Source organism: Antennarius striatus, chromosome 17 (assembly GCF_040054535.1).
Source record: "Antennarius striatus isolate MH-2024 chromosome 17, ASM4005453v1, whole genome shotgun sequence".
Lineage (NCBI taxonomy): Eukaryota > Metazoa > Chordata > Actinopteri > Lophiiformes > Antennariidae > Antennarius > Antennarius striatus.
In genome coordinates, this window is record NC_090792.1 from 9,529,626 (window position 1) to 9,556,522 (window position 26,897).

The 26,897-nt window shown below is 40.2% G+C and overlaps 1 protein-coding gene across 1 annotated transcript in view; it reads left to right on the forward strand.

The window, feature by feature from the left end:
* LOC137611239 (ryanodine receptor 3-like) overlaps positions 1–25,885 on the forward strand; it is a 101,992-nt gene extending 76,107 nt beyond the window's left edge. The window contains exons 59-103 of the mRNA XM_068339330.1: positions 15–82; positions 187–308; positions 478–527; positions 1,081–1,141; positions 2,290–2,528; positions 3,194–3,275; positions 3,362–3,492; positions 4,390–4,713; positions 5,402–5,642; positions 5,728–5,815; positions 5,921–6,013; positions 7,098–7,268; positions 7,350–7,409; positions 7,510–7,644; positions 8,888–9,000; positions 9,662–9,761; positions 11,599–11,708; positions 11,991–12,042; positions 12,127–12,183; positions 12,281–12,380; positions 12,466–12,545; positions 12,624–12,700; positions 12,982–13,055; positions 13,890–13,913; positions 14,518–14,598; positions 14,704–14,792; positions 14,892–15,020; positions 15,106–15,210; positions 16,147–16,228; positions 16,434–17,746; positions 17,859–17,917; positions 18,444–18,618; positions 18,733–18,819; positions 18,920–19,114; positions 19,450–19,580; positions 19,675–19,717; positions 19,826–19,953; positions 20,037–20,097; positions 20,204–20,350; positions 21,894–22,028; positions 22,110–22,266; positions 22,491–22,555; positions 23,280–23,380; positions 23,877–23,928; positions 24,864–25,885. Of these exons, the coding sequence (XP_068195431.1) occupies positions 15–82; positions 187–308; positions 478–527; positions 1,081–1,141; positions 2,290–2,528; positions 3,194–3,275; positions 3,362–3,492; positions 4,390–4,713; positions 5,402–5,642; positions 5,728–5,815; positions 5,921–6,013; positions 7,098–7,268; positions 7,350–7,409; positions 7,510–7,644; positions 8,888–9,000; positions 9,662–9,761; positions 11,599–11,708; positions 11,991–12,042; positions 12,127–12,183; positions 12,281–12,380; positions 12,466–12,545; positions 12,624–12,700; positions 12,982–13,055; positions 13,890–13,913; positions 14,518–14,598; positions 14,704–14,792; positions 14,892–15,020; positions 15,106–15,210; positions 16,147–16,228; positions 16,434–17,746; positions 17,859–17,917; positions 18,444–18,618; positions 18,733–18,819; positions 18,920–19,114; positions 19,450–19,580; positions 19,675–19,717; positions 19,826–19,953; positions 20,037–20,097; positions 20,204–20,350; positions 21,894–22,028; positions 22,110–22,266; positions 22,491–22,555; positions 23,280–23,380; positions 23,877–23,928; positions 24,864–24,959 (6,083 nt within the window). The 3' untranslated portion in view covers positions 24,960–25,885. The remainder of the gene's footprint in view (positions 1–14; positions 83–186; positions 309–477; positions 528–1,080; positions 1,142–2,289; positions 2,529–3,193; positions 3,276–3,361; positions 3,493–4,389; positions 4,714–5,401; positions 5,643–5,727; positions 5,816–5,920; positions 6,014–7,097; positions 7,269–7,349; positions 7,410–7,509; positions 7,645–8,887; positions 9,001–9,661; positions 9,762–11,598; positions 11,709–11,990; positions 12,043–12,126; positions 12,184–12,280; positions 12,381–12,465; positions 12,546–12,623; positions 12,701–12,981; positions 13,056–13,889; positions 13,914–14,517; positions 14,599–14,703; positions 14,793–14,891; positions 15,021–15,105; positions 15,211–16,146; positions 16,229–16,433; positions 17,747–17,858; positions 17,918–18,443; positions 18,619–18,732; positions 18,820–18,919; positions 19,115–19,449; positions 19,581–19,674; positions 19,718–19,825; positions 19,954–20,036; positions 20,098–20,203; positions 20,351–21,893; positions 22,029–22,109; positions 22,267–22,490; positions 22,556–23,279; positions 23,381–23,876; positions 23,929–24,863) is intronic.
* Positions 25,886–26,897: the final 1,012 nt, after the last annotated feature.

Genomic DNA, 26,897 nt, shown 5'->3' on the forward strand with positions numbered 1-26,897 from the left:
TGATTTTATTCCAGAGGCCATGGCTGCCAGTGGCAAAACAGACAGATCCCCTCATGAACAGGAAATCAAGTTTTTTGCCAAAGTAATGATGCAATAAAAGACAAACATTTTACGTGAACGGATTCATTTTTAGTTAAGTTTATGTTCAGATTATCTGATCATATCATTATTTGTGTCCTGCTTCAGGTTCTCCTTCCTCTTATTGACCAGTACTTCAAGAACCACTCGCTTTATTTCCTGTCCTCCCCCAACAAGAACCTGAGTAGCAGCGGTTATGCGTCCAACAAGGAGAAGGAGATGGTGACCAGGTACACAATGACAACAGTGTCATTTACATGAAGCATTATCGCATGAAAATAAGTCACCATTCTTTACTAAAAATCTTTAACTCATGCAACTTTCTTAATTCTTTCTGAAATAATTAATTTCGTTGTGATTGTCTGATTTCCTTGCTGTGTCTGTCCATCACACCTCCAGCCTCTTTTGTAAACTGGCAGCTCTTGTCAGACATAGGATTTCTCTCTTTGGTAAGCTGATTACGACTGAATGGCCACTGTGCATGTGTGTCAAACATATTAATTTACAGGCGCTGGTAGGCTTCTTTAGCTACCTTTGCTTAGAGCCAAGCTACTGGCTTCCAGTGTTTGTGCTAAGCTAAGCTATCATATATGGACTATAGCTTCATATATACTGTACAAGCAAGATATCAGTCGTCTTATCATGTCTTCGGTATAAAAGCTAGTGTGCAAGTATCCCTAAGAACAAGAACGTTCACCCCTTCTACTGATATAGTGATTGGTTATTTAGGTTTTCTAACTTTGATAGTTCAGTTGATAGAAAAGCTGCATTAATTTAACCCTCAGTCCTTCAACCACAGTGGATGTCCCACATGCATCAGAAATTCATAAACTAAATGTGTCTTAGTAATTAACCTGTAATTAACCTTTTCAACCAGGGACTGTAAGTTATAGCATGTACAAACTCAAGAACTGAATTCTAAAGAGAGGCTCATGAAAGGCCCTTAAACATGAATGACAGGTGTGCTTATGTCATGGTAATGGCTCTTTTACTGTCTTGTAGGGAGTGACTCTACCACCATTGTCAGCTGTCTGCATATCCTGGCACACACACTGGACACCAGGTGTGTAGAAATTAGGCATCAAGACTCGCAGGGAATTTGGCACCATTAGGATTCCACCTTGAAGGGAAAATGTTTAGTCATTCATTTTCTGTTACCGCTTAACCTCTGTAGGGTCAGGTAAGCTACAGCTGGCTGTTAAATGAGACAAGTAAATGTAAACAGTCGGAATGACTGATGGGTTAGGGTGTATAAATGGTGCTTATATATTTAATGTCTATGGTATGTAAACATGTGCTCAAAAACCACTGGACAGAAATCATTGAAATTTTTCACATTCGTTGGGTGACCTAAAAGATATGCGTTCACGTTTTTTGTTTATATATTTTTAGGTCAAGTTTATTTTCATTTAGTTGATAACATGGATGGGGCCGTCTGCCCTTGGTCAAGATTTCCTGTGAGGGAATAATTCTGTAAGAAACCAATTACATATTCCTATTGAAAGCAAGAACGGACTTGTCTAGAGAAACCTGAGCATTTTCTTTTAAAACATTTATTCCCATAATGTCTTATGGGAGGTGCTGACATTAAAAGATACAGAGTATCCTCTGGCATTTCAAATAAGCAAAACAATTTTCACACACCACATGTTGCCCAGGGCCTGTAGTGTTCTTTGTACTCTAACGTACTCTTTGTTAATGCAGCTCACACATCATAAGGCTCAATCTACAATGTATTATCATGTCTGGTCTGTAGTGAGGAGCTACAGCTGGTGCCCACAGACTCTTTCATTTCTCCTTCCTACTGGGACACAGAAGGCTTAAAAATGGGAAATTCATTTGGCAGCGTTATGAACTGTGAAATGCTGGAGATGGGCAGACTAATCATATTAATACATTGTTCTATTTCACAATGTCATACAATATGTCAGAGCTCCAACACTGGCAAGCTCACGTTGGATTTACATATACACCTTTTCATTTAATGAATCATTGATGCTTTGTGTATGGGACGTCAGGCTCATACTGATGTCTCATATTTCTTGACTAAAACCTTCACAGTCAGTAATTTCATAGTGAGGTTGTCCTGACGTGCATATGCACTGTGGTCTTTGCATGCCAAACGGTATCCTGTGGTTTAGTACACTTCTGCCCTTGGGTAGCCCCTCATTTAGCGTCAGTGATTTCTCACACCGTGTGTTACTTCAACAGGACGGTGATGAAGTCCGGCTCTGAGCTGGTGAGGGTGGGCCTCAGGACGTTTTTCGAGAACGCCGCAGAAGACCTGGAGAAAACATTTGAGAATCTGAAACTAGGGAAGTTTACTCACTCGCGGTCCCAGATGAAAGGGGTGTCGCAGAATATCAACTACACCACTGTAGCACTCCTCCCTATTTTAACCGCTTTGTTTGAACACATCACTCAGCACCACTTTGGAGTCGACCTGCTTTGTGAGTCCTGATGGCAAATTAATAATGATCAAATGTGTGTTAAAGGCTGATAAAGAGCTGGAGCAAAGTGTTAACTTTAATGTAAATACAGGGATATGATCTTTATATTATGGCATCACGGAATGCCAAAATATTAGGTCAAAATTCTACTAAGCCAGGCGCTGTACTGATGCTTGTCAGGTAGTGTCCTAACATGTTACTGTATACTCACGTGAACAGCATTGTTGGTACTCTTTGGTTAATGCAAGAAAAGCCCTCAACAGTCACTGAAAATAACTTGAAACTAACTAAACAATATTTTGTAATATTTTCTGTCTTTTCTACAGATACCAACATTTTTTCCCAGGCCTGTTTCATGAGTTTATTTATTTTAAATAATTCAGTTGAACCACACTTGCAAACCAATGTATTACTTTATTGGATAATTTTTAGTACATTTTTTGTCAGATTCAAATTATTTCCGTGAACATTGTTGCTTTTTCTTTCATTAATCGAGGGGCACCAGCAATTTTATCCACATATGTATATTTTGTAAAGTTGCATGGTAACAGTGTCTCGATGAATACGTTAGAATTTAGCTTAAAGCCCTGTGTTGCAAGATTCAGCCTGAAAGACATTGGCATTTCTTTAGACTTACTATTACGCCAATCTTTTTTTTTTCCCAGTGGAGGATGTTCAAGTGTCCTGCTACCGCATCCTGACCAGTCTCTACGCACTTGGCACTGGGAAAAACATCTATGTAGAAAGGTAAACATCCAAACTGGTTACTTGTTTTAAACCCTGTGCTATTCAATGCAGCTTTCAGCAGGTCTCATCCTCTCTCTGTCCTCCAGACAACTACCAGCTCTTGGCCAGTGTCTGGCCACTCTAGCTGGAGCAATGCCTGTAGCCTTCCTGGAGCCTCTACTCAACACATATAACCCTTTCTCTGTCTTTAATACCAGGAGCGCACGAGAACGAACCAGTGAGTCACATGTATTTGTTCAAAAATGAAAGACTTGATTAACAGAAGTAGATTGATTTAAATTATGTCAGCACTACAGTCAGTTTTCACACATTCCATAGGCAGAAACTGATGATCAGTCCCATCAGAGTTTTTTCCCCCGCGTATTCAGATAATCTGAAGTCAAACAGTAATGTTGGGCTATCTTGATAGTTAATAAAATAATTTAATTGAACTAAGTGGAGTTGAGGGAGCCACTTTTCACAAACAAAAAAAATTCTTTATGTCAATTATGTGCAAGGTTTCTGCCTGGAAGCATTACCACTGACCTCTGAACTCTTAATATTTTTCTATTTGATGTTAACTATGTGTCGAGTTAACTGAGAAATGTATGGAAATAAAACAGAGTTATCAAGCATAAAAAAGGACGTCAGACTTATGATTACCAGGAAGCACATCAGCGTGTTATTCACACAAGTGCGGAGGAATACCTCAGTAGCGGAAATCTTGGCTTAGCCTCTACATCCCCCAGGATAGAATTCATTCAGCAGAGATTTAAATATAAAGTTACATTTTGTTAATGCAGTCTTTAGGAGTTTTATATCTTCTGTAATTGTTTCTGGTAAGTCTTGAGGACTAGCACTTTCGTATGTAGAGTAGTAATGGTATTTAAATGACCTCAAATAGTGATTATAGATTGAAGTTTGATAAATAACGACAAACAATTCAGCTTATGGACAAACTGTTGGAACTGATTGTGTTCATGTGTTAAGGACTACCTGCTTCAAATAAATTCATATCTGTCAACACTTTTGCAAGCACACCTGCTGTTCTTAAAGTCTTTTTAGTTTGAAAAACACCACTACCTTTCACATCATATTTAAAACTGTAGTTTCGAAAATCCTGCGATATTTTCAGTGTTGGGAATACCGGATTCAGTTGAGGAGATGTGTCCTGGGATGCCACGGCTGGATGGCCTGATGAAGGACATCAATGACATGTCTGAGTCTGGAGCCCGGTACACAGAGATGCCTCATGTTATTGAGGTGGTGCTGCCCATGCTGTGCAACTACCTGTCCTACTGGTGGGAGAGGGGTCCTGAGAACCAGCAAGCCATTGGGGGCAGCATCTGCTGCACCACTGTCACCTCTGAGCACCTCAGCCTCATTCTTGGCAACATCCTGAAGATCCTCAACAACAACCTGGGCATAGATGAAGCTTCCTGGATGAAGCGGATTGCAGGTAGGTGTGCAGGGATAAAATCATATGATAATCCTGAGTCCACACCAGTTTTAAGTCACTTTAAGTTTCAAGTTTAATCATTGCTGAATTCATTGTATGTTTTTATTTTCAAAATTAAAGCCTAACAGCATTTCACAGGAGTCCAGTATGAAATATAAAGTAGGACTAGCAGGATTACCAATCCAGTGTCAACCTATACAGGCAGTTCAGCATACAGTAATCCCTCACGCATTCGTGCATCAACACGCGCGACTTCACCTCATCGTGGATTTTTAGTAGTCACATGATACACTACGCGCATTCTATTGGATGACGGCATCCGGAAGTGCACTACGTTCCGTGAGTCTCGGAACGCAGCGCACTTTCGTGACACACAAAAGTACTTTAAACAGTCAATAGAAGTGTGGGAAAAGGTAATACAGATAGAAGGTGGTTAAATATCTGTATGGGGAGGGTTCACGCATGTTTAAATGTATACTGTATTTTGCATGAATGCTATTAGTGCTAATGCTATCAGTTAATTAATTGCATAAATGTTAATGAGAAAGAGTAAATACTGTTAAAACCTATCATTAAATTTGAATAAAGATGATTCTACAGAAAAAAATATAGGAATGATATGATTTTCTGGTGCAGTGAAACATTTTAAATGCTTGCTGATCTGTACTGAGTGAAATTTTCTGTTTAGTGTACGTACAGCCCATCATCGGTAAGGCTCGTGCAGACCTCCTGAAGAGCCACTTCCTGCCTACGCTGGAGAAGTTGAAGAAGAAGACGGTGAAGGTGGTTGCTGAGGAAGAGCTTTTGAAGGCAGACAACAAGGGAGACACCCAGGAGGCAGAGCTACTCATTCTGGATGAGTTTGCTGTACTCTGCAGGGACTTGTACGCCTTTTACCCAATGCTTATCCGTTATGTGGACAACAACAGGTCAGCACACTGAGTAATACAGCAGATGACGCCATGCTGTATTCCAAAGGAGATGGTCCTGATGCACTTGTTTCCATTGCTGCAGGTCCAGATGGCTGAAAGAACCCGATGCTGACTCCAATGAACTCTTCAGAATGGTTGCAGAGATATTTATCCTCTGGTGCAAGTCTCATGTAAGTTCTGTCTTCTGCTTGCATGGTAATCTGGAAAAACAAACTGGCATTATGAACAAGAATGCTGACAAGTCATTACTGTCTGCGACTTTTGTCTTTTTTCAGAATTTCAAAAGAGAAGAGCAGAACTTTGTGGTCCAGAATGAAATCAACAACCTTTCCTTCTTGACTGGTGATAATAAAACCAAGATGTCTAAGGTTGGTTATGTATTTTCACAAAGGCTCCCAAATTGCTTTAGTTCCTTATTCCTGCAGCAGACTAACACACATTTAATCACGTAAAACTGCTCCGTAACCCTTCAAATCTGTGTTCAACTTTGTCTGACACACACAAAAAAAGATCCTGAAATGAGCAGGATCATGACTGACTTTGACTTATGCCTGTATGAGTGAATTTATGCATGTATGTTTCTAATGTTACTTGACAGAAACTCAAATACATTCATCTGTAGCCAAACCTTCCTTCACACCTTTAGCCCATGTCTGCGTCACAGGGGTCAGAAACTGCCTTGTTGAGCAGTTTAAAGGAAAACAAATGGTTTTCACTGGATCCATTTGAGGACCGAGTACCCTCTCATTGTTTTCCTCTACCTGTCCCTTTTTTCTGTCTCTCCCTCTCTCTGTCTCATACAGTCCTTTAAGGAAAAGGTAGAGTGATGCAGTGCATGAGCTGTTTACCTACTGTCTTATTGGCTTATGTGCTCCAGTCGCTAAGCAGAGAAGCCAATAGCTTGTGCCGCTGTCCAATATAGTCTGTAGTGTAGTTATGTTCTGTTTCTTGTCTCCTAATTATCTGTGGTCTCCATTTATCACCGTGTGTGATGCTAACGTTGTCTTCGTCATTCACTTGTGGGCGGAACATGTGTCATCTGGTCTAATGAAATCCAGCCCTTCTGTTCCCAACCATGTGATCTGTGACTGGTGTTTGCAGTAAATAGATTGTGTTATCCTGTTGTGTGTATTTCTGTGTATGTCAGTGTATATATCTATATATACATATAGTCATAAGTTTAAATTTGCTGCTTTTCCTCACTGCTAACAGAAATAACTTGCTAGTTTGACTCCTCTGTAAAGCCTCAGCAGCACAGAATCATTTTGGTTATGGATTCTGACAATAGATAACAACTTGTCTTGCCTCTGGCTTTTGTTCAGTTACACTGCTCAATTAAAATACTGTAAAGGCATCTATTTACATAGATACATTTAAATGTTGAAAAATATGTATTTGTTAGAATTTTGTACTGCCTTGTCTCAATTTGACATTACTATTTCTTTTTTTTAGTCTGGAGGACAGGACCAGGAAAGGAGGCATAAGAAAAGGCGTGGGGAGTTCTACTCCATCCAGACCTCTCTTATCGTGGCGGCTCTAAAGAAAATGCTACCGATTGGCCTCAACATGTGCACCCCGGGAGACCAGGAGCTCATCTCTCTCGCCAAGACCCGCTACCTCCTGGTGGGTCATCTGTTATGTGACTGATATGTAAGAAACTGTATTTCAGATGTTTGAATTTCACCTCCTGCTTTTGTGTAATAGAGGGACACTGATGAAGAGGTCAAAGATCACATCCGGCAAAATCTGCATCTTCGAGAAAAGGTGAGGATGATGAATACATTTTCAAGCATGCCATTGATTATAAGATTTAAAAGACTGCATGAATTGTATTCCATTTCTTTTATTTTTAACATGGTCCCAGTCAGAGGACCCTGCAGTGAGGTGGCAGCTAAACCTCTACAAAGACATAGCGATGAGAAGCGAGGGGCCTCCAGATCCTGAGAGGGTGGTCGACCGTATCCAGAGGATCTCTGCTGCTGTTTTCAACCTGGAGCAGGTCACTCAAACTTTAGGACGCATCCAATCACAGGAAGAGCTGCAAACTACTCTTGGCGTGCTTATATCATTGCCAAACATCAAATATTGTCTCTAGTGATGAACAGTCTTCTAATTTGTGGGTGATTCAGAACTTATTCGGTTCTGCACCATGCACTCAAAAAAATAATACTGCATGTTACTTAATTCAATCAGTGAAACATTTTTACACTTACAAATATTGAGTAGATATGAAAGCTCTCAAATCTGTTTAAACAAAACCTGAGTCATGAATAAAATCTAAGTAATATTTCCTAGTACATCTGAACTAATTGATTTGGTTCAATTACCTATAAAAATTGAGTAAATGTAACTGAATTTTGGGGGTCGCAAGCCAAAATGCAGTGGGATGGCACCTGCCTCAGCAGTGGGTGGGAGGTGAGCTGACACCTCCCACCGTCAGCTCACACTCCGAGGGATATCCTGGCAGGAGTGGGATTTGAACCACCGATGGCTGGGTGATCTGTCTTCAAGACATCTGCTCTACCACTGAGCCACTGCCAGCGTGAGTGACCAGCGCCCCAAAATCTTAAAGAGGCGGAATCAGTTCCCTTCTGTTTACTTGATGTTTTGAAGTTGTTAGTTACGTCTCCAATACAATTGAGTTGACTTGTTTAATAATTGTACTTATTAAAACTAACTGATATTTGTTAATATATTCGCAAAAAGGTTGGTGAAACATACACTTATTATTACAAATATTTAAACCATGTAATCTGTGAGTCAAATAATACTTTATTTTAATTAAGTAAACTTAATTTACATGTGTCTATTTCACACAAATATTCCTGTTGAAGTTTTACTAATTAATTTTGATGTAGTCAAATCAAATACTCATCATGATGATATTCAGAATTTTTATTGAGCATGCATAACTATATATTACTGTCACATTTACTAGGTCCTTGAATCATTTTTTAGAGTGTGTGTGCCTTTTACTTTTTATGAGTAACAAAAACAAATCTAGTTTCACTGGTCCACTTCACTAATTCTGACTCACTCTTCAAATGCACTCCTTCCACATTTGCAGTTTTTTTGGTGAAGGTTGAGTCACTGATTTACACATAATTACTAGCACTTCAGAAAATCCTAATAAAATATCAGGTTAACATATTCATTTTTATTTTGCCTAGGTTTAGGCACCTGGTAGAAAATGTCTTGATAAATGATCTAGACTTATTCCTGACTTTTTCTGCTCCCATCAGGTGGAGCAGCCACTGAGATCCAAGAAATGTGTGTGGCAGAAGCTGCTTTCCAAACAGAGGAAAAGAGCGGTCGTTGCCTGTTTCCGCATGGCTCCACTTTATAATTTGCCCAGGTATGACTGAGTACACCCGCAGCCCCTCTGTCAATCAATACAGCCATGTAACCATGAATCCGAGATGACGCTGAACATTCACCTGCAGCGCCAGCAGCAAATGGAAAGCTGTGTGGCAAGTGTTGAAATACCGGCTCTATGTTTACTGGCCCAGTAGCCCAATACACTGTTTTTCTCATAACTGTCTTTTCTCCTTTTCTTTGTTGTGACCCTGCATTAATGCTTCCCTCCCTGCATTTGTAGGACAAATGTCTGGCCTGCAGCTGTTATCAACAAGTAGAAATAAAGGGACCAAATAGCAATTTCATGCCCTGCTGCTCTGTAACTCAATCACAGGAAGTCAGGCAGAGGGCTACAGTTGGGAGGAAAACAATTATGAGGCCCAACCTGGATGTGGCCATCTTCAGTGTGTGCTCAGACGATGCTGCCCGCCTGCCCGCCAGCATGACTAATTTATTAAGTCTTGTTCACAGTGAACAGTGACACAGTGCAGCTGATAATTCTTTATTTAGACAGTATTGTTGATTGCTTTTGTTTGTAGTTATAGGTTTGTGTTTGTCGGGGAAGGATATGTCACCACTTTTTCCTGAGTTGCACACATTCAGATGTCGTCTTTTGTCTTCTCTCCACTGTATCACACTCTTGTACCTCATCCCCTCAGGTACAAAACTAATAATTACTTCCTGAATGCCTACCAAATTATTTGGCTGGAGATAATGCTCGAGAAGTCAGACTATGCCTGTCTGCTCTCCATGCTGACGGTAACGTAGTGGAGACTTAATGATGCTACTGTATGACTTTCGATACTGAACCCCCCCCCCCTCCTTACAGTTTATGCTATGTTCAACTTGCATTCAGATCTTTGCATTGTTTTTCTTTCCCACTGGTCAGTTTTCTAGAATAGATGAATGCTACAGCTAGCAGCAAACTGGATCTAGAGTGCTTTGTTGGAATAGTTTGGCTTTTGTTGAGACTTTGATTCATCCTGTTATTCTAAATGTGAACCCTGAGCAACAGGCATTTATCTGAACAGTTCATCATGGCTATCATCCAGTAAATCAAAAGTCCTCCTCGCAAAAAAATGCCTTTATTTTATCTGTCCTCAAAGGAAAGGCAAGGTGAGTTCACCTGGTTCCAGTCTTTATGTTTAGCTAAGCTGATGGTCTACTGAATGTGGCTTTCAACGTAAAAGTATAACTCCTATCAGAATATCACAAGCTACATATTGCCTATTGAAGTTCAGTAATTAGCCAATTAATCAACTCTAGAATTTCTGTCTAATTTTAAGACTTTTCAACAACATTTGAAAAATTACAGCTAGATCCAGTTTCTGACAGAGAGCATGTGCATTACCACATGTATGTGCAGCGTACCAGTTCCCTCTCAGGTGATCAATTTGAAGTACCAGCGCCTTAGACTAATCAATATTAACTTCCTGCATAAAGAGGACTCCCCACCTCCTTTGCTCTGCTCCTATCTAACCCAGGCTAATCTCCTCTCACCCTCCGTAGGCATCGCTCTATTAACCTCTTCCTTCTGGCTTATCAGAGAATATGGATAGAAACAGAGGCATACTCATTTGAGGAGAAGCTAGTGCAGGATCTTGCAGTAAGTACTTGTGTCATCCCCTGGTGCCCTGTTGTTGGTACCTTTGTGCTGAATTTGCCCCTGTAGCACCACCTTTCTTTACTTTCTGTCTCAGAAGCACCCCCCCCACGTATGACTGGCTCACACTGTGTCATCTTGTTTTTCACCGTGAGGCCTGTTTATGGCAAGCATGACATCATTGATGATGTCAGAGCCAGCTGACATATTTTAACTTCAGTGTCCAACATTGCTAAGAGGGCATCCTGCCATAACACTTCAATATATCAGTGACATTTATGAAAGTTGGGGAGTTTAAACCATCATAAAACAACATAATCATTCATCATGTTTGTAGAGAAAGCATTAAAGATGTTTTTTGCACTTTGTAGTCAAAAACACATTTTAATGCTTATTATGCATAGCTTAAAGAAAATGCTCAAAGACACATGAAATCATGTTTAATGAATTATTTTTTCTTACTGGGAGACAATCATGAAAGCGTAAGAGCTACAGAAACCCTACTGCGTTAATGAGTTTGTTTTTCTTTTTTTCAATAATGAAAGGAAGATATGATTTGAATTCATATGACTTTGTTCTTTTAGATTTCTTCATATCAGAGAAACCCACAGATAGTTGGCTGCTGTCAACTTCCTAGGAAGTGAAAGTTTGAATTACACTTTGAAAGTGTTAACATGGAGAGCTATGCTTAACGTCCATCTTTTAACATTGCATTGTGTGTTTGCTGTGTGTGTGTGTGTGTGTGCGTGTGTGTTTGTGTGTGTGTGTGTGTGTGTGTGTGTGCGTGTGTGTGTGTGCCAGAATGCCTGTGTACGTGCTTGTCATTGTGCCCATGCTTGTAATTGTTTGCACGTGTTTTTCCCACTTTTTCTGCTTCTCTTAAGGTAAGAAGAGAAGTGTAAAGCTCTTTCAGTTGTGCTGCTGTTCAGATTTGTAGCTGATTTTTGGAAGATTTTAATGAGTTCTAGGATTTAATTGCATGTGTTTGTCCAGAAAACACAGCCCAAAGTAGAGGAGGAGGAAGAGGAAGATGTCAGAAAGCAACCAGACCCACTTCACCAGCTCGTTCTGCATTTCAGCCACAATGCTCTCACTGAGTGCAGGTATTTAGATCTTCTCACACAGACACCTTCGCGCTCTGTGCTACATATAAAGTTTGACCATCGTCGCAATAATCAAAATCCTCTTATTTTGTTCAAGGGTAGAGACAAAGAAATCTACTGTATTCCTTTTACACAAATCTACTGTAGTTTTGCTGCTTTTTTTTTTTTTTTACAGTGACTTTAAATATAACCACTAAAACTTGCTTATCTTTCTTTAAATGATGAAATGTGATTATGGCTACACAAGTTTAAAGCTAATTATTTACTTTCTTCTTTTGTTAGTTCATTGGATGAGGATCCTTTGTATATTGCTTATGCTGATATGATGGCAAAGGTACTTTATTTCCTCTAAGATTATTCTCAGATGTCTGCTGTTCAGCTGGACTTCACAGCGTTGACAGTTTGCTCTCTCTTTCAGAGTTGTGCTGAAGGAGAAGAAGAGGAAGAGGAGGAAGAGAAGGAAAAAACATTTGAGGTGCAACTGAGCAACTGGTTGTGCAGGATGACTGCTCTGTGTGCTACTGAATTATTCTGAAGAAATGTGTGTCTCTCTATATTATCATTTCTTGCAGGAAAAGGAAATGGAGAAGCAGAAGATGCTGTACCAGCAAGCCAGACTGCATGACAGAGGAGCTGCAGAGATGGTGCTTCAGATGATCAGTGCAAGCAAAGGTAGGAAAGCACAAATTCACCGCCAGCATTTTAAAGTTCCGGCCGTGGTTTGGTCACTGAATTATAAAAATATTTTGGTGATCAGGTCGACTTGGTGCAATGGTGACATTCACGCTCAAACTAGGCATCTCTATTCTCAATGGAGGAAACATTCTGGTCCAGCAGGTATGCATCAGCCAGCATGCAGAAACTGTAAAGTCATGGCACCAGCCTACCATTTATTGCGCTTTTATGTTGATACAGAAAATGCTGGACTACCTAAAGGAAAAGAGAGACATTGGATTTTTCAAAAGTTTGTCCGGACTAATGATGTCCTGCAGGTAATGACTCTGTTGGTATCTAAACTAAACACACATCTAACCTAAATTCAGTTTTATTTCATAGCTACTGTTTAAATCATCCACAGTTTACTAGTCACAAGTAAACAACTGTGAAATCAGTGGTGCATTGTCGAACACTCTTAGTGTTAATAAGGTAGTTATGATATTGCCAAAGATTTTTGACTGTTGTTTTTTCATGAGCATCCCAATTTGGAAATGAAAATGTGATAATAGAAAATGAATCTATCACATGTCCAGCCTTGTTTGTTTATTTCTTACAGTGTTCTCGACCTGAATGCTTTTGAAAGGCAAAATAAAGCTGAAGGTCTGGGGATGGTTACCGAAGAAGGATCAAGTAAGTGAGGATAATGAAAATGGTAAAATCCCCTTTAGCTCCCTCTTATGCTCATATATCGACCAATGCACACTATGCAAATGTTGCCATAAAATAATTTCCTGTTTGGATCATTGTACAAAAAATAAACAAAAAATATAACGTATTGACAAAGGTTAAATACTACATGTTTATTACTCTAAGTGCTACAGTCTGCATTGCTGCTGAATGTTGATCTGCTACAGATCAACAGGCAAATTGAAACTGGTTGTGGAATTGTTTTCATTCGTGCAGCAAACAAATTTTTCCTTCTTCAGTGTTACAAGTTTCAGAAACCGCAGCACAAGCCATTAGCATCTGCTCTTTAGTTTGTCGTTGTACAAGCTCATCTCCATAAGTGTGTCTGGTCTACTTCATACCACGTGTCAAGATCATGCAGGTGAACCTGTTCTACTGTATGTCTAAGTCCTGTCTCGGCCTTGTCTGCCACTTAAATACACTCACAATTCACAACTACAGTACATCTTTTTTTATCAGAGGTCTCTATTTGAAGGACGGGTAGCATACAGTACCTAAATATATTTTTGTCATGCATATTCCAGCTCATTTACACCTCATAAGCTCAGGCATAAGTGATGGTAACTGTTAGTCTGGTACAGAATATAGTTTAAGACTTTGTTTAATCATAATTGTATGTCAATGTCGCAAATCAGTGTGAGTATATAAGCTATTTCTATCCTTCTCTCCTGTTCCTAATTCTTCTGATTGAATATCAATGTCTTCTCCTTTGCTTATGTCTGGTTTTGTTTTGTTTGTTTGTTTGTTTTCCTCTGATCATGTTTTTTATCTCATCAGTCGCAGTCAACGTGAGTGAGCAGGGTAAATACATGGTTTAGATTCTACTCATTCTATGCAATGCTGACAGCTTGATTGCTCTTGTCCAACTTGTTCCTTCCTCTCCCCATTCCCTTCAAGTCTTTCTGTCCCCCTTTCCCTTCCTCCCTTGTCCTGAATGCATCACCACCATCTTCTGTTGTATCTTGGACTGAAGGAAAGCATGCATGTTCCTGCAACATTTGGACAGATTGCTCAGTCCAGATGCCCCAAACTGACTCAAATCTTCTCACCTTTCTTCTTCCGCGTCCTTTATGAGGAGACAATGCTTGCCATTTTTGTGGGATTTTTATGTCATTTAATTTCACAGTACTAACCAGGGTGTGATTTAAAAAAAATCTCCCAAAGCTTTGATTGTACAACAAAGCTTTGCTGGTGTGAAAGAAAAATTAAGCACATTTTTTTTCCTATAAAATTTGTGAAATTATATCTTGTGTTCCAACTCAAAATATAGAAAACATAACAACTACACAGCTTTATAAGGCATAGAAAGCTATGCAGGACCTGATACCTTTGCTGACATTAAAATAAATGGTCTCTGACCTTCTAACCATCAGGAGGGGCAGTTAATCTAATTTCCTGTCCTCAGGTTCAAAGGTACTACAGGATGATGAGTTCACAAAGGATCTCTTTAGGTTTCTGCAGCTCCTCTGTGAGGGCCACAACAATGGTAAGTGGGCAAGTATTTGTAACGAAAGTGTTTAAAAGTTGGCCGAGTTGTGTAAATGTTTTCACTACGGCTTGTTGTTTGATCTTATTCCAACATTTGCTGTAGATTTTCAGAACTTCCTGAGGACTCAGACAGGAAACACAACTACAGTCAACATCATCATTAGCACAGTGGACTACCTGCTGAGACTTCAGGTATGATGTTATTACAAACCTATCTACTACAATTTTACATTCACTTACAGTACTCAAATGCCATAAAACACTTTTACGTTTGATTCTTACTTCATTTAGGAATCCATCAGTGATTTCTATTGGTACTACTCTGGTAAAGACATCATAGATGAGGCAGGTCAAAGGAACTTCTCTAGAGCACTGGCAGTGGCCAAGCAGGTCTTCAATTCTTTAACTGAGTATATACAGGTACCACCACTACACACCACAGCACAACAAGACTAATTACCATTCTGATCATTAAAGGCGGTTGTTGATTCTTTATTATTTCCAGGGTCCCTGTGTTGGAAACCAGCAGAGTCTGGCACATAGCAGGCTGTGGGATGCAGTAGTTGGATTCTTGCATGTTTTTGCCAACATGCAGATGAAGTTATCTCAGGTATGCTAAAGAGAAAACATGTTACATAAATAAACTTCTGAGGCACTTTTTCCCAATTTTTTTCTTTATTTCCCTATATTTTTTACTGCACTTCATCTGCTTCACTGTTATTTGATACTTTGTGGATTTATGATTACCGGTACACGTGACAAATGATCATCTTTCATAAGTTGACACAGGGTTGTCGAATCAAGATAAAATTTGAATAAAAATATCTCCACTGGGTCTGGTCTTATCTATTGGCAACAGAGGAATTCTCAAGTTGTGAAGACACACCAACATAAACTGTTTTATGATATGAGTCTACTTTGTTTCCCACGCCAAAGTGCCTTCTTGTGTATTTGTAGTCGGCTAAAACCTCTTTCGGGTCTCTAGGTGTGTGTTGCCACTAGAGGTCCCTCCAGGCTGAAGGATAACCTCAGGCTACAGCAGAACAATTACAGATTGTATATCACTCTGCTGTGCTGTGTGATGCATTACTCCATCAATGACATTTCCTCCTTGCCCAATAATCCAAGAAATACAACCACCTCCATATATCTCCTGGTCATCAGGAAAAGGCTCGGTCTGACAATAGACGCTGGAATTAAGGGCACAGATGGAGGGGTTTGAATTTAGCGCATCAATGTATGCCACAGATTTATGGCATTCGGAAAATGGGCTCCATAGAGAGCTTAAATGAGTCAGACTGACCTAGCCATCTGCTTCAGGACACTCAAATAACATTAACCCTGGTGCTGATGGATGGATGTTACCTGGAAGGCCCTCTTCTGCCACTGCAGGGCTATTGTGGGTCCTCACAATCAAACGCAGCCTTGATCTTTCAGGGAAATTAGACGGGGTGGCTGAACCCTTACAGGGCGGCGATCAGTCAGTCTGTGTGATATAGAGCAGCGTGACTCACAAGGTTTCCCTTGTTTTGTCTTTTCCTAACAGGACTCCAGTCAGATTGAATTATTGAAGGAGCTGCTGGATCTGCAGAAGGACATGATTGTCATGATGCTCTCTCTTCTTGAAGGTTTGCATGATGACTCGCTGACTCCACACTAGTTTTGTCGATACAATTAGTTTACAAGGACATTGTCTCTTACAGGACTTTCATTAAATAGATAAATTGGTTTGGAGCATAATTAAATATTTTCCAAACAGCTTTGCTTAATCTGTTTGTATTTATTTTGTGCTCTGGCAAACTTTGCTCAGGACATTTCTCTGTTACATTGCAGGTAATGTTGTCAATGGTACTATTGGCAAACAGATGGTGGACACCTTAGTGGAATCTTCTAGCAACGTGGAAATGATCCTAAAATTCTTTGACATGTTCCTGAAGTTAAAGGATCTGACTACTTCAGACAGCTTTAAGGAGTATGACCCTGAGAGTAAAGGGGTGATCTCAAAGAAAGATTTCCAGAAATCCATGGAGAACCAGAAGCAATATTCCCAATCTGAGATTGAGTTTCTACTCTCCTGTGCTGAGGCGGATGAGAACGACATGTTCAACTATGAGCAGTTCGTAGAGAGATTTCATGAACCTGCAAAGGATATCGGCTTTAATGTGGCCGTGTTGCTGACCAATTTGTCTGAGCATATGCCTCACGATGTTCGTCTGTCAACGTTCCTCAACCTGGCTGAGAGTGTCCTCAGCTATTTCGAGCCTTATTTGGGTCGTATTGAGATCATGGGAGGTGCAAAGCGCATTGAAAGAGTCTACTTTGAGATCAGTGAGTCGAGTCGCACCCAGTGGGAAAAGCCTCAGGTGAAAGAGTCAAAGCGCCAGTTTATCTTTGATGTGGTCAATGAAGGTGGGGAGAGTGAGAAGATGGAACTATTTGTCAACTTCTGCGAGGACACCATCTTTGAGATGCAGCTCGCTTCTCAGATTTCAGAGCCGGACCCAGTAGAACGTCCAGAGGAGAATGAGGACGACAACCAGAGCGTGCAGGAAAACCAGGAAGAGGAAGAGGAGGAAAGCATGATGTTGGAATCCTCCTCAGCTTTCACAGTCGCATGCATTTCCATGAAGAAAAGTCTCTGTCACTTTCGCCAGCTGCTCACGTTCAAGAGCATGAGGCGACAGTACAGAAGGTTCAGGAAGATGAGTGTGAGAGAGATGGTGCGTGGCTTCTTCTCTTTCTTCTGGATGATCATCACAGGTCTCTTACACTTTGTCTACAGCCTAGTTTGGGGTTTTTTCCACATCTTGTGGACCACTATGTTTGGCGGTGGCCTCGTTGAAGGGGCCAAAAATATAAAGGTGACAGACATTTTGGGTAACATGCCAGACCCCACCCAGTTTGGCATCCACGGAGATGTACTAGAGATGGAGAAGATGGAAGCGAATGAGGCGTCTGCTTTGGCAGAGATTGGTCAGCTGGCTCAAGGAGAGGCAGCAGAAGCAGACCTGATGGCTGAGCTGCTGAACATTCAGCCCAAGAAGGAGGGAAAGCACGGCACCGAACCGGGATTGGGGGATGTGTCAGAGGTCGTGGTTGGAGATGCTCCATCGATTGCCAGTGCTGTCAAGCAGAAGAAGGCACAGGTTAGTATTCCAGGTTAAATCCAGGTGAATAAAGCTGCTTCAGTCTACCTGTCTTCCTATGATTTTCCTTCAAAGAATATTTTTTTGATGGTCAAAATATTTTTTATCGTAGATGGCTGCAAAGAAGAAGGTGTCAAATGGAGACTACAAGTCTGATTCAGAGAAAGGAGAGTAAGTGTCCTCAATTCACTCTTCATTCATTCATTCATTCATTCATTCATTCATTCATTCATTCTGTCTGTCTGTCTGAGTGGAATTGCTATCAAAGTAATTCTTGATATTTTAACCACCACCGTAGATACCGTATGTTTGTTGATCTGTTTATTATTTGATTGTTAGCTGTGTTATGCAGAAACTAGAGTTCTTGGCAGATTTTCATGAAACATGGTTGAAGATTTGGGAATTTATCAATGAATGACGCATTGAATTTTGCAGGGGGGGATCCAGAATTTTTTTTTAAAACTTGTTAGGTTAATTTTAATCATTTGAATTTGAATTAAGGTGCAATTTCATTATAAGGTGAGTACGGATCCTCCTGTTCACATTGCTGGATGTGTCACAGTGTGTTTGATGTTTGTCTAAGTAAAGCATAGTTCACAGAAAGGCTTTAATGATGTAAAATGTCAGATATTTAACAGGATTGAAGTTAGCTTTGGAAAAAAAAAGCTATTAATTTTTTTTAATTTTTTTATTGCAGTTCAGAATATGGTGAGAAGAAGGATCATGACAAGACCAAAGATGAACCCCCTCCAGAGACTTTAGTGGAGGAGAAGAAAGTCCTGAAGAAGAGGCTTGGCCAGAAGAAAGAACCACCAGAGGCCTTCATGGCCAGCTTCTTTGCTGGCTTGGAAATCTACCAGACCAAGATGCTGGTTAGATATCAATAATATCAATAATATCAGAACTCTTTTACTAAGATACATGAACAGACTTCAAATCGACTTCTTGTACTTCAACATTTTTTATGTGAATGACTGTTTTCACAGAATTATCTGGCAAGAAACTTCTACAACCTCCGCTTCCTGGCACTGTTTGTCGCTTTTGCCATCAACTTTATTCTTCTCTTCTACAAGGTAAGCTTGAAATTAAGTCAAAGGTATGTATGACATATATGCAGAATGACAGTTGTTGTTATTGCTTTCATTAAGTACCTTCAATGTCTTTGTCTTTAAGGTGACAGGTGATTACTCAGATGATGAAGACCCCTGGAATGGTCGAGGTAGATCTGGGGAGGAGGATGAGGAGGGTGCCCTGGAGTATTTCATCCTGCAGGAGAGCACGGGTTACATGGCGCCGACACTCCGATGTCTCGCTATACTGCACACGATCATCTCTTTCCTGTGTGTGGTGGGATACTACTACCTGAAGGTACAGCGTCTCAGCAGAAAAGAAATCCTCGGAAGTTTGATTTGTATAAACTTTGTAGCTTTGGCGGTAAAAAGTTGTTCTGATGAAAGCCTCTAATTATTTGGATAAATAATTTTAGTATTTCTGTTCACAGTAACAAAAGAACAAAAATGTGTTGTATTTTAAAATTTTAAGACCATGTACAATAAATCCAACTAAATTTTGTGGCCAGGGCTTAAACTTATTACATGACTTAGAATTATACCAACATCTGTACAGCTGACATTGTATTGGAAGAACAAATAAAAAGTGTGTGAAATGTCTTTGCTTTATTAATAATTCTCTTTATGCCCAAGGTGCCCCTGGTTGTGTTCAAGCGTGAGAAGGAGATAGCAAGGAAGTTGGAGTTTGCCGGCCTGTACATCACGGAGCAGCCATCGGATGAAGACATCAAGGGGCAGTGGGACCGACTGGTCATCAATACCCCGTCAGTCAGTTACTGTACACTTTATCAACTCTCAATGTTTGAGTTAAGAAAAAAAAGTTGAATGCTGTTGTTTTTTTTTTCTGTTTCTTACAAGTTCCTTCCCAAACAACTACTGGGATAAATTTGTCAAACGCAAAGTAAGTGGCTTATGCAATTTTCATGTAACTGCTGTTCTGTTCACACTCTAGTGCTGTTTATAGTCTCGGCTACAGCATCATTCCCCGTTAATGTTTTGCTGTTTGTAGGTCATCAAAAAGTATGGAGATCTGTATGGTGCCGAGAGGATAGCAGAACTACTGGGGCTCGATAAAAGCGCACTGGATTTCAACCCCACAGAAGAAACTGTTGCCAAGGAGGCTTCGCTGGTGTCATGGTGAGCGACTAGAGGGATGAAGAGCAGACAGACGAGAGCTTCTTTGAAGCATCAGTCTCACATCAACTTCTCTGTTACTCCAGGTTGAGCTCAATCGATACGAAATACCAAGTCTGGAAACTGGGGGTGGTGTTCACAGACAATGTAAGTTCCAGTATGGTCTGCATTCTGGTTTTATAGGCTGATGAGTGAATTATTTGATTAATGGATGAACGGAGGCATTGACAGTTTCATTTTGTGTCTTTGTCAGTCATTCCTTTATCTGGTGTGGTACACCACCATGTCCATCCTGGGACACTATAACAATTTCTTCTTCGCTGCTCATCTACTGGACATCGCCATGGGGTTCAAAACCCTTCGCACCATCCTGTCCTCCGTCACACATAACGGCAAACAGGTGAGGATGAGGAAGATGCAGGACTTCTTCCAGGCAGCAGGGGTCACTGCAGAATTAGTGGCAGTGATTGGGATTGTGACTACAGCCTGATTATTCCCTGATGTGGAAAAACACATGCCAGTTTTAGCACAGTTTCCATGCTCCTGTCCTACAGTCTATTAACAACATACGCAACAGATGCAACAGCAGTTTGGGTTTACATAGAAAAATAAAAGATTAATATGATCTGTGATCTATTGATTGATTTCAATCAGGTTGTTTGATTAATAGTAATTAAACTAATATTAAAGTTTTTGAAAAACCTGAAGCTTCTTTTATAATTTTTAACCTCCAGGTTAAAGCCAGAATCTAAATTAAATCACACAGTACTTACCTGATGACTAATCTCACTCTCCTTGCGACTCTAACTCCGACACAGACAGAACTGTTAATCCGTTCTTCCCATACATTTCTAGCTTGTGTTGCTCTCTGTCAAAGATGTTACAGTAGATAATGAAATTTACAGTTGCACAATATTTCCTGGTTGCACTAGAAGATGCCACTTGCCAAATAATGTATGTGTTGTATCAGGACTGAGATATTATTATTATTATTGTATAGTTGGAAGTGAAATGCAATGGATTTAAGTGAAGCGAGCGTAGCTTCATGGTGGGAATTTAGATGGAACCGGTCTCCTTTGACATTTAAGTTCAAATGGCTCAATTGCCTTCATTTCTGTTCCAACTCCCATGGATCATCGTGTTGGCTGGCCAAAGGGCCAAATCGGAATTTAATGTCACTTCAATCTTGAAAGGTTGAAATGGCAAGGCCTCAAGGAATTGCCAATAGTTCCTACATTCCTCTGCCTGTGGCCTGATCAATCACACACCTAGTTTTTTGGGTTTACAAGTAAATCTGTGAAGTAGCTTTGTCTGGATGTTTCAATGAGTTTTTACTTTGGGGGAAACACACCTGTATGATTTGTTACTAATCACAAGTATTTCCTACTCATTAGAATTTTTCCCTTCTCACCATCACCATCCCATTGTGCTCCTCCTGAGGTGCCAGCTTTTTTTAATAGGAAACAAATGGGTGCAGGGTGGCACGGTGGCGCAGTGGTTAGCGCTGCCGCCTCACAACACAGCGGACCCGGGTTTGAGTCCCACTCTGTGCGGAGTTCGCATGCTCTCCCCGTGTCTACGTGGGTTCTCTCCGGGTTCTCCGGCTTCCTCCCACCTCCAAAAGCATGCGCTTCAGGTTGATTGGCCGTTCCAAATTGCCCGTAGGAATGAGTGTGTGTGTGCACGGTTGTCTGTCTTTAAGTGTGACTCCGCAGTGCACTGGCATCGTGCCCGGAGTGTCCCCCGCCTCACGCCCTATGCCGCCGAGATTGGCTCCGGCTCCCAGTGACCCGCTGCGGCGGATGTAGCGGTGGTAATCTGAAGAAGACAAATGGGAGCTGGCGGGTGTGCCCCAGCTGTGTGGAGTGTGTTTCCACCACAAACATGCAGGTAGCCAGAAAGTTTGTTAAGACGTTTAACTGACTGGCAGTGATCCTCCTCAGCTGGTGCTGACAGTGGGTCTGCTGGCAGTGGTGGTCTACCTCTACACTGTGGTGGCCTTCAACTTCTTCAGAAAGTTCTACAACAAGAGTGCGGATGACGATGAGCCGGATATGAAGTGTGATGACATGATGACTGTAAGTATCACTGGTGTGAGCGTAATGATGAACACACACACACATGAAGGAGGTTTGCCCTCACCCTCCTGTGTATTTCAGTGCTACCTGTTCCACATGTATGTCGGGGTGCGAGCGGGTGGGGGCATCGGGGATGAGATCGAGGACCCTGCCGGTGACCCCTATGAACTCTACCGTATCCTATTTGACATCACCTTCTTTTTCTTCGTCATTGTCATCCTCCTGGCCATCATCCAGGGTAATCCTTTACAGTTCCTTCCGTTAATAATAGTGTATTTTACTGAATGTGTCTCATTTCTTGTCTCAGCAACACTCTAAATGTCATCGCTAGCTTTATAATACTCGCCTTGGAAGTAGAAAACTCATATTACACACTGGGTTCAGTATTTTTAGTAAGTGGGGGTTGTAAGCTGTGCTGGTTTTGATTACACAGATACGGTATACATGATATTGTGGTTACAGGTTTGATCATTGATGCATTTGGAGAGCTGAGAGACCAACAAGAACAAGTCAAAGAGGACATGGAGGTGAGACTGGATTAATCCTCCCAGAAAGACACCAATTTACAGGGAGATGGGGACCTCAGGAGAGTCCTAAGATGCCATGGGGGTTTCATCCTATTCAGAATCAGAAATAATGTGTTTTAGTGACCTTAGTTATTGCATGATGTCGAAAGGGCAGAATCAAAGCTCATCTTCATCTCTCTACCCAGTTTACAGGAAGTACTACTCATGAATAAAACCACTGTAAAATAAATAAAGGCAACAAAGGGGGTTTATATCCAACTTAATCCCTTAACTTTAGCGTGTTTCAAAAATCGCAGTTCCTTTCCCTTCCTTTCAAGGAATCTTCTGTCAAACACTTGGCCTAATTTTGTATTTTTATCTGTCTATCTCTATTTTAAAGCAAAAGGCTGGAAGGTTGTCATCCATATAAACAGTCATATGCTGTCTCCATTCCTCACAGATTATAATGAGATGGAAATACATGTTTAGTTCAAAAGATGTGAATGAATTAAGTGTAACTTTGGAGAAAGACTGGAAAATATGTCAACTAGGACTCCAAAGAGGAAATCACAATGTTCTTGTTGCTGCTTTCACTTACAGATAAGCTTGAAAACATGAAGATGTGTATTTTCTATAATCCAAATTGTCTCTTAATTAGTAGCGCTAATAACTGCATGAAACAAGTCACATGACGGTCAACAAGAGGGAGTAGTGTTTTCACAGTCTTTAAATGTTTTCTTTTCAGACCAAATGTTTCATCTGTGGGATCGGCAATGACTACTTTGACACAACACCTCATGGATTTGAAACTCACACTTTACAAGAGCACAATTTGGCCAACTACTTGTGAGTCCTCTGCTTTATAATTCTTAAATCAGTCATTGTCACATTTAGCAGCATGTGTTGCTTTGTCGCTGTGATTTAACAAAGTGATGGATGGCTGCTTGATGAGTAAACAGGTCATCCCTACATCACATCCCTTCAAGTTCTTTCCTTCTGTTCCTCTGTGTCCTTCTGGTGTTTCCTTATAATGACCACCGCAAAAGAAAGTTCAGTCCACGAGCTAATAGTCAGCCGGCTGGATATTAGGACCTCATTACGGTGCTTCATTACAACTTAAAGCCATGAACTTTATTGGAAATTAGGTTTGTGATGATGTGCATTCATTCAGTATTCACAACGATTTGACAACGTCCATTACCCACAGAGACACAGCGGCCTGTCGTCATTCACCCCTGATTTAGGAAAGCCAAATGATTTGGTGACATTACTCATTTGACACACACGGATTAATTTTTGCTCTGACATTTTTGTTTTTGTCTTATTGGCCTTTTTCCTAAAGGTTTTTCCTGATGTACCTCATCAACAAAGATGAGACAGAGCATACCGGCCAGGTACGACGTCCCCCCCCCCACATCCGTGACCTTCTCTGAGGAATCTCCAGCTAATCAAAAGCAAAGAAACAGTACATTTACAGTCACTATTAAAGATAGTGTTAATTTCTTCAAGGCAAACATGATGCCAAATGTCCTCTTCTCTATAATGAAAAAAAAAGAGATGCTGTAACAAGGTTTAAAAAAAACAATATAATGTTCATGTTAAATGTTAAAAACTACGGCATTAAGCATTGATCCTTTTTTTCACCAATATTTCTCTAAATAATTAAAATTTGAATATTTCCTATTGATTGAACTACAGAAATTTACTGTTGTCTGCTTAGTATTAAATTAGATATGATCATGATAAGATTTATCAAATATATGAGCAATCAGATATCTGACGGTGTTTGTCAGATACATTGACACCTATTGGAATATTATATTGGCAGTAACCTTCATGTTATTCCATAAAATTCATGTTTATTAATGAAATCCTAAAGAGCAATGCTGAGGTGTGCAGAGGTGACTACAGGTGATCATATTGTCTTATAAGCCTCATCAGTCAAACTCTAGTTCACAGGCTGTCAACAATCTCCTTGAACTGTGATGAGGCATTTCACCAAAGGCATGTGTTTATGTCTGAACACAGCCATAAATCATTGTGGATGTATTATCGTCAACACTGAATTACTCTATGAGCTTTACTGCTGCTCCTCATGAGTCATGTTTGATGTGATAGTGAACGGATGACATGGGGCATGGACAGCTCACTTTAGCCTCTAATAGGGAAGGTTTGATTTAATCATCAGCCTGGTCTTGCGCCAATATGAAAATGTCACTTTTTTAAACTTTTAAACTTCACTCTAATTTAAAGCAAACGTGTTTTGTAATGCTGTATGAGTTACAAGTGAATTTTTTCTGACTTTAACCCTTCATTTTGTCTAACATAGGAGTCCTATGTGTGGAAGATGTACCAGGAGCGCTGCTGGGATTTCTTCCCAGCTGGAGATTGCTTCCGCAAACAGTATGAAGATCAGTTGGGATAGAGCAGATGTATCCTCTCTTTGTCTAACCAGAGTCCGTGGGCTGCTGTACAGCTGATGGATGACAACACCTCTACAGCCGTTCTACCAATGACTCTAAGGAGAGACAAAACAACTCCTGTATCAAAGTAGAGAAACATCTTTACTTCCCTCACAGTCGGTACAGTGCTCGTCTACAAGGAAACAACCTGTAACATGATCCTTTAGTTTCCAGAATTGTCTTTGACAGCGTGTTGCCTTTTACTCCACATAACCCCAAATCATTGCACAATTCTTTTTGTTTTTGATTTTTTTATTTATTTATTTATTTATTTTTGAGAAACTCTGGGTTTTGTGGGGGTACGGGACAATGTGTCAGTCATTTTATGCACAAAAACCCAACTTCAATATTTTGAGAATGTTGAACTTGACACAAAATGCCAAAAGAAAAGTGGATTAGTACAGTAGATGTACATATTGTGGAGAAAATGTGATTGGAGGATGTTTGTCTTTCAGATGTTCTAACCTCATATATTGAGAAGTTTTAGAAGTATCAAAAAGATTTATTACAAAGGAAAAATGCCTATTTTTTTCATGAAGTGCCTTACAGTACTGTATCTACACTACAATGAAGCTATGCAAAACATTGTTTCTCCTTTATTGTAAGTCAGTACAGTATTTTTCCTGAAGCAGTAAGAAGTAGCCAATCAGACGCGTGGAGTGTGGCAGAACCTTTTCATTTGAACATAGAAAAACAAATTGATTTGATATTTTGCTGAATGCAGCATAACTGTAAACGTTCAAGGTACAATTGTAACAATGATCCATCAGAATTGACTGAAAACCGTCAAACAAGAACAAATATCAAATGCTATTGTATGGCCCTTTGTATGTCGTAGCTTTGCTGATCTGTGCTTTTCTTTTGATGAAAAAAAAAGTAAAGAAACCATTGCAGGAAACATTCTTGACAAGTCTATTATTACTATTATATTACTAATCAATATGTCCTCAAAGTTGCAAATCCTCTTTTAAAACAGTTTCCATCAGCATCATAGCGGTTCTTTCAAACCTAAAGGCTCTGATAATGAGTCACTTCATCCCCAAAATCAGCCGGATGCTCCAGTAGTCATTAATAACATTGTGGTAGATGCACTCCTGATTGGTCAGAGAGGCAGAATGGGGCCTCAGCAGTCCACCCATGGTGCCACCTGTCAGCTCACATCTTGTCACCACACCTCAGCCACCAGCGGTGCTGCAGCCTTCCGCTGAGAGCCGCTCTGCTTCCCCAGCTCCTCCACCAACATCCAAAGCAGCTCCAGGATGGCGACTGGTTTTTATGGTTCCAGCACACTGTGAAGAAAAAGTGAAATAAAGACCGAAATACCAAAAAACCACATTCATCAGCAGTAGCTTTAAAAACAGTGAGTCATATTTTAATATGTATTTAGCGAATAGTGACTGCACTCTATAAAGCAAAGGCAATAGCAGAGGAAACTCAATTTAAGTTGGAGGCAATATCTTCTATTCTGTAAGACATAAGAACTCTGATATTATTTAGTGTATAATGTGACCATTATCGCAATGGGGGGAAATAACATAGCTTGAGAAATTACTGATATAATCATTCTCAATAATTTGACAATATGAAAGCTGTAAGACACCCCTCTCAACACGAAATAGCAACAATTGAGCCATCAAATAACTGGAGACTTATTAAAGCAATAAAATTACAGTTTCCAGTTATTAACAAAACGGCAGCAAAATGAAATTATTTTCTCATTTTAAAGGAACATAAAATGATTTTTAGGCAGATACTTAGAAAAGTTTCAACAATTACATACTGTATATTAGATTTCTGCATTACTTGAGATATCGGTGGAATACTCAATTTAGTTTCAAACAAACCACACAAGACTGAAACGCGTAACGTAAATGTAAAGATATTTGTGTTATATATCCAAA